This window comes from Orycteropus afer, unplaced genomic scaffold (assembly GCF_000298275.1).
Source record: "Orycteropus afer afer isolate SDZICR_OR568_19922 unplaced genomic scaffold, OryAfe1.0 scaffold00143, whole genome shotgun sequence".
Lineage (NCBI taxonomy): Eukaryota > Metazoa > Chordata > Mammalia > Tubulidentata > Orycteropodidae > Orycteropus > Orycteropus afer.
Window position 1 is genome coordinate 3,366,934 of NW_006921730.1, and position 11,238 is coordinate 3,378,171.

The 11,238-nt window shown below is 37.4% G+C and overlaps 1 protein-coding gene across 1 annotated transcript in view; it reads left to right on the top strand.

Moving 5' to 3' along the window:
- The window catches only part of SENP7 (SUMO specific peptidase 7), a 245,214-nt gene that overhangs the window by 81,756 nt on the left and 152,220 nt on the right, over positions 1–11,238 (top strand). Inside the window, exon 3 of the mRNA XM_007945774.2 lies at positions 4,195–4,392. Within this exon, the coding sequence (XP_007943965.1) occupies positions 4,195–4,392 (198 nt within the window). The remainder of the gene's footprint in view (positions 1–4,194; positions 4,393–11,238) is intronic.

The following is an 11,238-nucleotide window of genomic DNA, read 5'->3' on the forward strand; positions in this document are numbered from 1 at the left end:
CATATGTCTCCTTTTTTGGTATTTTCATGCAAATTCTTCTGCTAGTTGGGGTTTAGTCCACTTCTATATCCTTCTCTTCAAGGCTCAGGGTCCAAGATTATCTTCTGTGTCTGTGTTAATTGGTTTCCCTTTTCTTTGTTGAAGAGGGTGTGTGCAGTCTTTCTGCCTAGTCTGCCATCTTGCTGGAACTCCCCTGCTTCTATTTTTGATTGTCCTTCTTCCTCTGGTGCTTCAGGCAAATAGAGAGTAGTTATTGTGCCTTGGATGGCTGCTTTCACTTTTTTTTTTTTTTTTTTTAAATTGTGATATGGGTGAAGGTTAACAGAGCAAATTCATTTTCCATACAACAGCAGTTCATGTACATTTAGTTTCATGACATTGACTGCAATCCTCACAATTCAGCAGCTCTCTTCTTGCTGCTTCTTTATGCTTACCTATTCCCTGTGTCCTCTTTCCTATGCATTTCTGCCTTCTGAGATATCCCTCTGTATAAATACTGCCCTTCTGATCTCCCATGTTGATCATTCTAATGAGTGTACCTACCCGGTACAAATGTTCAACTTATATGCCTGTTTCATTCATTCTTTCTCTTTTTTAATTGTGATTTGCGTGAAAATCTACAGAGCAAATTCACTTTCCATACAGCAGTTCACATACACTTTGTCTCATGACATTGACCACAATTTACCACAATGTAATAGCTCCCCTCCCACTTCCTCCCGTCATTCACCTCTTCCCTGTGTCCATCCCTCCATGCACCCCTGCCCCCTGAACTGTCTTCCTGTGCATAAACCGCCCTTCTTTCTCCCATGATTGTTCTCTTCAAGGAGTCTATCTACCTCAGGTAAATATTCAACTCCTATTCCTATCTTTGGTTTGGCTGGAAGCCACAGGTGTGGGTTAGGTGTGGGTTCAATTGCAGACCTGAAGGGCAGCTAGGGGGCAGTACCAGTGGTTCCACCAGGCTCTATCAGACCAGCAAACATGGTCCCCTCCTGCCCCCCCTTTTGTCTCCACATGATTTTGAGTTTGTTCCACCTTGTTCTTGTTCTCTATCTATGATCTCCTACATAGATCCCCCTCCAAGTGGTTGACAGTGGTAGCTGGGTACCATCTAGTTTTTCTGGTCTCATGATCATATAGGCTGAGGATTACATGGTCTCCCAGTCCGTTGGACTAATTGTTTCCATGTGTCTTTGGTTTTCTTCATTCTTCTTTGCTCCGGACAACAACAGACCCATTGTTGGATCTAGACAGCCACTTGGAAGCTTTTAAGATCCCAGTCGCTACTCACCAAAGTAGGATATGGAACAATGTTTTTGTGTAGTACGTTATGCCAATTAAGCTTGATGTCCAACTGCTCGCTTTCTCTGGATAGCTGGCTGGGGCCAAGAAGTCACCACAGCCTTGTCCCTTGTTACCTCACAGCCTTGTCCCTTGTTACCTCTACTATGTACCTGTATGCTTTTACAGAACATACATTAACGCTTGTAGAAACATCATCTGCCAACTCTATACTTATTCATGACTCTTATTGTAGCCATAGGGAAGAATGATTCCTTGAAGTAAGCAAGCTGTTTCTGGAACACAGAGCAGTGAGGTAGGGTTTCTTGAGCCATGTCTGTTTTCCAGGATCACAGGGCTCTGGTAAAGTTCAGCATTGTTACCATTAGGGACAAGAATGTATTAGCTAGGGGAGAAAACATTTAGTTTTGTTTTATGTTAAAGCTTGGATTTATATATCTCTTTTACTCAGTTGTCATCTTTCTGAGGGTAGATATGTCTAGCATAGTGTCTTCTGAATTGTAGATGCGTAGTAAATGGTGAATGTTGAATTCAACTTATTAGCTTAGTGGTGACAAAATGCATAGTCAGCGTTACATGTGGGATGATAGCAAAATATGAGGGAACTAAATTGTTTTTATGTGTAGTGACTCAGACATAAAAATAGGATTTAGTGATTCAGTTTGAAATTCCTTTGTTTCTAGAACATACTTTGCTTAACTAGTTAAATTTTACAGAAGCAGACTGCCACATCTTTCTCTCATGGAGTGGTTGGTAGGTTTGAACTGCCAGCCTTTCAGTTAGCAGCTGGGAACTTAACCATTGTGCCACTAGATAGCCAGTAACTTATCAAATTAAAATTTAAAGATTTAAGAGACTGTATAGCAGTCCATTTAGGAGCTCTGGTGGCATAGTGCCTAAGGCACTTGACTGCTAACCAGAAGGCTGGAGGTTTAAATCCCCCAGCCACTCCTTGGAACGAAGATGGGGCAATCTACTTCGATAGAGATACTGCCTCGGAAACTCAAGGAGGGGTTGCTGTGAGTTGAGTCGATTAGACAGCATTGAGTTTAGTTTTTTCAGTTTTATAGCAGTCCATTGAGTAACTTTAACATGATTTATTTAATCATGCTATTGTTGCTGGGAATTTAAAGTTGATTTTGTTCGTTACTTTTATGCATAAGATGATGAATATCTTTGTGTATGAATGCCCCCATTCATATTTTTTTAATATAGAATCCCAAATACATAATTATTTTGTCAAATATGATGAACACTCACCTACTCTTTATCTAGTCACTTAACATTTGCTATGTTTGTCTTCTTTCAGTCTCTTTTATATATGCACATAAGTGGATATCATATGTATGCATATGTATACACACATATATGTACACATATTCCCTAAGTGTTTATTTTATACAGCTTTCTTTGCTCTGAGCACTTGAGTCACATTAGTCCTTTAATTTCTTTGAACAAGTTTTATTCTTATCAGAGCATTTGCTTTTTGTGTCTCTCATTGGACCTCTTTCCCTTCATTAACCATGGATAGTGACTATTCTTATTTGAAATTTCAGCTTAAAAACTTTCCTGATCTAGTCAGAAGAAGTGCCTATACTTCTCTTTCATATAATTTATCACAGTTGTAGTTAAGTAATTGATTGGGTAATTCTTTAGAATGTACTCACAAAAGAAGGAACTATATTTTGTCATTCCTGAATCTCCAGACCCTAGCTAGCACAGTTGTTTTGTTAGAAGATATTCAAGAAAGTATTTGTTGAATTAAGAATTAATTATTCTTACTGATTCCTAGGGTGCTATTCATCTATTTATTCTTTAATATTTATTCTGAAACTAACAAATTAAACTTTTACTTATTTATATATTTTTAAATTAAAATTGTTTGGGGTTCCATTGCTTTCTATGGAAGTTTGTCTGAGGACTTATACCCTTCTCTCAGAGGATCCAGTGATATAGCCCCAAGTGGGCTGTATCGAACAAGTGGTTTCTTTGAGGTCTCCTGTTTTATCTTAAAATAGGAGAGCATTTTGCTTTTTATTTCTTAATATTCTTGCATTTGTTAAACAAGGAAACAAATTCCCAAAACTGCTTATTAGAGAGTAAAATAGATACTTTTCTCACTCAGCATTTCAATTTATTACAGCCATTCCTTATTTGACATTGGTAGCCTCTTTATGTCACTGCAAAACTTCAGATTATCTATATGCTTTGGCTCCAGAACTGAGCAAAGTTTTTCAAGTTAAATCACAAAAGCTATATCGAGTGAACAGATGGGCAAAATGTGATGAGGCAAAAAGCTGGAACTGCTTGCATTGATTAGTCTTCTTTTTGAAAGTGGTCTTCAGATAAATGTTTTAGAAAAGTAAATGTTTTAAATTGATCTAATTTTAGAAATAAAGTATAATTAAATTTATATACTTAACTGTAGGCCGAAAACTATAGATGATATATTGTTGTGCCCTTAGTTTTAATAGTATTTTCTGAATCAACAAATGCTAAAACAAGAACATTTTTAGTGCAGAAAGAGTTTGCCTCTGTGATGACATGTGCAGATATGTATTGTTTTCCACCACTAACATTGTGAATAGGCATGGGTGGGTTACCAGGAATCTAACAACTATACATGTGTGTGACCACAGTTGTAGCCTGCCAAACAGAATTCTGAAGAAAATCCCCACTTAAGTAAAAAAGACTTTACTTTTTTATTTATGTTTGAGAATGGTTGAGCAATTTTTTTTTTTTTTTTGCTAACGAGATTTACTATATAATAATTGCTTGAAGAACTGAAATTTGGAATTTCTGGAGGTTTCCATTTCTGTTAGTTTTGATGAATTCATGTATTATACAGTGTTGAGTACTATCTGTATTAATTATTTATGTGTATAACAGGCAACTCAAAGTTATGTTGACGAACGTCCTGTGGACGGATTTAGGACAAAAATTCAGAAAGACCCTACCTAGAAACGATGCTAATTTATGTGATGCCAGCAAGATGCACTCAGACTCACTGCCTTCGACATCTGTTGACAACCTGGAGGCATGTCAGCTATTAGAACCTCTTCACAAAAGCCTTAATTTATCTGAAAGGTATGTTTTTCTGTATTGTTCAGCTTACCACATTTAAATTATATCAAGTACTCTTAAAAATAAGATTGTTGGAAATGTGCTTTAAGAAAATCTGCATATACAGGTATGCCCGCATTCTAAGCAAACTTAAAGCTGACAGTATAAATTTACATTGGTGGATGATGATTCTGTACTTTATTAAATGAACTGACAAGAAATTATTTTTGAAAATGAATATATTTATAGTGCATTTAACTAGTTCCTTTATAATAATTTGATCCAAGTACTTATCTTTTTAGGAATTCATTTATGATACAAGATGAAGGTGTGTGTGGGTATGTATATCTATGTCGACATACACATATACATATATATATCTGTGTGTGTGTATGTTGTTTTCTCCACCACTAGATCATACCTGATATAAACATAACTTTCTAAAGCACCTTAAATCTTGGAGCCATGCAACTTAGAGTCAGTATTTATGAAGTAATTTATTTTCATTCTGCTGGTTTCTATCAGCATAGGTGAGCTATTCCTTTGGTGTGCTGACAGGTCTAAATAAAGGGGGATTTAAAGGAATGGCTCTTGCAGTTCCTTTGATTCTTGTGAAAGGAAGCTTTAGCACTCTCACCTACAAATGGTGGAAAGAAAATGTGTCATTCAAATAACAAACACATCAGTTCCCTCATCCCATGACTGTCCTTTTCTCTTTAGAGCAGTGTGATACTTTATTCTTTCAGAACCTGGGTGGTTCTTCCCACCAGGAATTGTTAGCAGTTAGATTATGTGTTACATGAAATTTAAATATTAAATAAAGATCCCCCAAAACATTTGAATTTGTATTTTGTTATTTTTTCATTTTTTCCCTCCACTTACTGGAGTGAACAACCTACTTGTCCAGACCACTTTCCTAAATGCCAGGTATCCAGACTTTACTTATTAATAAATGAGTACATCATCTTTCTTCTCAAACTTGTTCTGTAGCTGAGTGAATGATTCCCTTCTACATCTCATTCTTTAAATTATAACTTAGAAATTGTCCTCAGCTCTTCTATTTTCCTTACCCTTCATGTGTAATCATTTTCTTGTCTGTCATTTGTTGTACTGTGGTGGCTTGTGTATTGGTATGAAGCTGGAAGCTCTGACACCAGTGTTTCAAATTCCTGTAGAATCACCCATGGTAGATAAGTTTCAGTGGAGTTTTTAAACTTAAGACAGAATAACAAGTAAGGCCTGGTGATGTACTTCAGAAAAAATTATCCAATGAGAACTGTTATGTATAGCAACAGAATTTTGCCTGATACACTGTTATAAAATGAGCCTGCCAGGTTGGAAGAACTCAAACTACAACTAAGGAAGATCCACCAAAGTAGAGTGCTGACTTTAATAATAAGCTTTTGGGACTTTTATTTGCTGATATGGGATGACCCGAAATGAGAAGTAGCAGCTGCAAAAATCCATTAATAATCAAAATGTGGAATGAATGAAGTATGAGTAAGAAAATTAGAAGTCCTCAAAAATGGAATGGAATGCCTGAAGATTGATATCCTGGGTGTTAGTGAGGTGAAATGGGTATTGGACTTTTTGAATATGACAGTTATATGGTCTGCTATGCTGGAAACAACATATTGAAGAGGAATGGCATTGTAGTCATTGTTAAAAAGACCATTTTAAGATACATCCTGAAGTATAATGCAGTTGGAGATAGATTAATATCCACACATTTACAAGGAAAATCAGTCAATATGACTGTTATTCAAATTCATGCACCATCACCATGAATGATAAATAAGAACAAATTGAAGGTTTTTATAACCTGCTGCAATCTGAGATTGATCAGGCATACAATCAAGAGGTGTGTGTGATTACGAGTGATTGGAATGGGAAAGATGGAAATAAAGATAAGTAGCTGGAAAATAAGGCTTTGATGATAGAAACATTTCCAGAGGTCATTTGATAGAATTCTGCATGCCAATTATTTTTTCTTTGGAAATACCTGTTTTCAGCAACATAATCAGTGACTGTACACGTGACCTCATTGGATGGATTATATAGGAATCTAATTCTGCTACATTTCTGTGGAAAGAGGTGATAGAGAAGCTTAGTATTGTCCAATAATGTAAAACCAGGGGCTGGCTGTAGGACAGACCATGAGATTATTCATGTGCCAATATAAGTTCAAGCTGGAGAAAATCAAACCAAGTCCAAGAGAGCGAAATGGGACTTTGAACATAATCTATCAGAATTTAGAGACCATCTTAAGAATACATTTGATGCACTGAACACTAAAGACTGAAGAACAGAAGAGTTGTAGGAAAACAAGAAGGGCATCATACATGAAAAGGAAAAGGTCATTAGAAAGACAGGAAAAAGGAGAAAAGAAGGGTTATTGCTTTTGGAGCACTGATTTTTGATTTACAGTGATGGAAAAATAACATTGATTAAGGATAAAGATTGCACTGCCAGTTAATTAAATTGATGCCCATAAATTGTACACCTATAAAACATTGAATTGGCAAATATTGTATGATAGATATATCTACAGCAGCAACAACAACAACAACAACAAAAGAGTAGGTACTGAGGCTGCTTATGTACAAGCAAACCTTAAGGGACTTAGTTTCTTGATTCAGAGGGTCTTGATTTCATGGGACATACCAGTTAATTAGCCTAATAACGTGTTTAATGCTTCTATTTTACCTCCTACTTAATTGTGTAGTGCTTGGGGTCTTAAAAGTTTTCAGGCAGCTATCTAACGGATGACAATTGGTCTCTACTTACCTGGAGTAACACAGAAGGAAGAAAGACAGGAATAGGAGGAGGAAATGGATATATGGCCACTTGCCTCCAAGAGTAACTGCTTCCTTTTTCATGAGACCAGAAGAACTGAATGGTGCCTGGCTACCATTACTAAACATTTTGATGAAAGGCTCTATAGAAGAATCCTGATCAAAAAGGGGAAAATGCAGAATAATTCTCATGGATTCTAGATTTTCTCAGCCATGGAGGTGGATGAACCCTTGAAATTAATGCCTTCAGACAATTTTTTTTTTACTGTCTGGAATAATCTTTAAACATTAAGCCAAAAGTATCCCCCCCCTCAAATTTTCTTTCTTTCTTTTTTTTTTTTTTTTTAAATTTACTCTTATTGTAGTGAAAACATACACACCAAGACATTCATCAATATAACAACTTCCACATTTACAGCTCAGGGACACTGGTGACATTTTCATGTTGTTTCACCATTATTTCTATCCTTTTACAAAATGCTCTACCACCATTACCATAAACTCAGTGCCCCACTAACAAAAGCATCCCCTTTCCCTCTTCTTCCTACCCTTGTCCCCTGAAATTTTCTTTAAGTAAACCAAACAATGTTGTTGTTGTTGTTATGTGCCGTCAAGTCGGCCCTGACTCATAGCGACCCCTCCTTGGGTTTCTGAGGCAGTGTCACTACGGAAGTAGGATTGCCTCATCTTCCTTCCGAGGAGTGGCTGGTGGGTTTGAACCGCCAGCCTTCTGGTTAGCAGTCAAGTGCCTTAGGCACTATGCTACCAGAGCTCCTAAACCAAACAATAGTTTCACTTAATTAGTCAAGAATGTCTGCCTTGACCATCATGTTTTTACATAATTGTCAAATGGGACCAGATTGACAACAGCAACTCCAAAGATTAGATAGGAAAATAAAAGGCAGTGAGTTTATGTTAATAGAGGAGTAACAATTTGGAAAAGAGGGTGAGAATGGTTGTACAACTTGAGGGATGTAATCAGTGTCACTGAATTATACATGTAGAAATTGAATTGGTGTAAATTCTGTGTATATTTTCAACAGCAACAACAAAGCATAAAACAAAAACAACAACAAAAGAAGATGGGAAAGAAGTTAAAGGCCAAACTGAATGTCAGAAGAGACTCTGAAACGTTTTCTTAAGTGCAGAATAGCTAAAGTGAACAGACGAAATAATGAAGTAAAAGAGCAGAACAGATTTCAAAGGGTGACTGGGGAAGACATAGTAAAGTATTTTGGTGAATTATATGAAGAACTGGAATTAGAAAACCAAAAGGGAAGAACATGATCAACATTGCTCAAGCTGAAAGAACTGAAGAATTTTGTGGGCAAAAAATTGAATGATGCAGGAAACATTGAAAGAAGATGGAGGGAATACATAGTCAGTGTACCAGAAAGAATTGGTTGATGTTCACCCATTTCAGGAGGTAGCATAACCTTCAGAATGTCTGCTCCTGAAGAAAGAAGATCAAGCTTCATTGAAGACATTGGTGGGAAAAACAGGTTCCAGGGCTTCTTTTCCCTTTTGTTTTTCTAATTCCAGTTCTTCACATAATTCACCAAAACACTTTATTATGTCTTCTTCAGTCGCCCTTTGAAATCTGTCCTGCTCTTTTACTTCATCATTTTTCTGTTCACTTTAGCTATTCTGAACTTAAGAAAAAGTTTCAGATTCTCTTCTAACATTGAGTTTGGCCTTTAAGGAGTTGACAGAATACTAGTTGAAATGCTTCAGCACATAGGCGCAATACTGAAATTGCCTGCTGGTCTATCTATTTGGAAGATAGCTACCTGACCAACCAACTGGAAGAGATCCATATTCCAAAGAAAGGTTATCAGTGGAATTTTCAAACAATATCATTAATATTGGATGCTAGCAAAATATTACTGAAGATAATTAAAAATGATTGTAGCAGTATATTGACTGCCAGAAGCTCAAGCTTAATCCAGAATGTGGAATTAGGGATATAATTGCTGATGTCAGATAGATCTTGGTAAAAAGCAAAGAATACCAGAAACATGTTTTTTCTGTGTTTTATCAATTCTATGAAAGCATTCTACTGTGTGGAATAGGAGTCAGCTGCAGTGATCCAGGTGAGGATAAAGAACCCAGGCCATGCCCCAAAAGCTGCAAGGAGGCAAAGTGGGAGAAAGAGTAAAAAGGCTAGAGGGACCAGAACAGAGCGAGAAGTCAGCTGCAGGGATCCAGGTGAGGGGAGGGAACCCAGGCCATGCCCCACAAGTGGCAAGGCAGGAAAATGGGAGAAGGGAGAGTAAAAAGGCTAGGGGGACCAGGACAGAGTGAGGAGTCAGCCACAGGGATCCAGGTAATTAAAGGTTGGATTGGCTTCCAACAGCCAAGGGAAACAAACTTGTCTGTTGGTTTATCCTACTGTGGTGATGATTTGCTGTGAGTCTTCAGGCTGTGCCACTGGTATTTCAAACCCAGTGGGGTGTGCATGGTGCACAGGTATCAGCCTGAGACAAACTAGGGAGAAGGAGGAGGCCATCCACTTCTTAAAGAATTGGCCAGGGAAAACCTTATGAATAGCAGACAAAAATTGTCTGATGTATTACTGTGCAACTTTATGAGTAGTCCAGAAAGATTGTCTAATACAGAGGAAGAGGGTGAGTCACTTAGGTTAGAAGGCTCTCAAAATAGGACTGGGAGAGAGCTGCATTATCAGAGAAAAACCAACCTTACTCATATGGATAAGGTAAAGCTTTTCAGACCTCCATTTGCTGATGTGGCACCGCTCAGATTGAAGAGAAACAGTGGCAAACATCCATTAATAATCAGAATATGGAATGTATGAAGTATGCATCTAGGAAAATTGGCAGTTGTCAAAAATGAAATGGAACGCATAAAGATTGATATCTTAGGCATTAGTGAGTGGAAATGGACTGGTTTTGGCCATTTTTGAATCAGACAACCATATGATCTACTGTGCTGGGAATGACAGTTTGAAGAGGAATGACATGGCATTCATCATCACAAAGGATATTTCAAGATCTGTCTGGAAGTACAGTGCTGTCAGTGATAGGATAATATCCATACACCTACAAGGAAGACCCGTTAATATGACTATTATTCAAATTTATGCACCAACCACCAAAGCCAAAGATGAGGAAATTCAAGATTTTCATCAACTTCTACAGTCTGAAACTGACCAAACATGCAGTCAGGATGTGTTAATTATCACTGGTGACTGGAATGCAAAAGTTGCAAACAAAGAAGAATCACCACCGATAGTTGGAAAATTTGGCCTTGGTGACAGAAATAATGCTGGAAATCGCTTGGTAGAATTTTGCAAAACCAACGACTTATTCATTGCAAATACCTTTTTTCAACAACACAAACAGTGGCTGTACATGTGGACTTCACCAGAAGGAACACACAGGAATCAGATTGACTACATCTGTGGCAAGATGTGATGGAAAAGCTCAATATCTTCATCCAAAACCAGTCCAGGAACTGATTGTGGAACAGACCATCAACTACTCATATGCAAGTTCAACTTGAAGTTGAAGATAATTAAAACAAGTCCACAGGAGCCAAAATATGTTGTTGAATATATCCCCCCTGAATTTAGAGACCATCTAAAGAATAGATTTGCCTTGAACACCAATGACCGAAAACCAGAAGAATTGTGGGATGACATCAAGAACATCATGAAGAAAGCAAGAGGTCACTATAAAAGATGAGAAAAGAAGAGAAGACAAAAATGGATGACAGAAGAGACTCTGAAACTTTCCCTTGAGCGGAGAGTAGCTAAAGCCAATGGAAAAAATGACAAGATCAAAGAGCTGAACTGAAGATTTCAAGAAGCAGCTGAAGAAGACAAAGCCAATTACTATAATGAAATGTGAAAAGACCTGGGGCTAGAAAACCAAAAGGGAAGAACACAGTGGGGATTTCCCAAGCTGAAAGAATTGAGGAAAAAATTTAAGCCTCGAGTTGCAATATCAAAAGATTCTATGGGCAAAATATTGAATGATGCAGAAAACATCAAAAGAAGACGGAAGGAATACACAGAGTCACTGTACCAAAAAGAACTGGTCAATCTTCATCCATT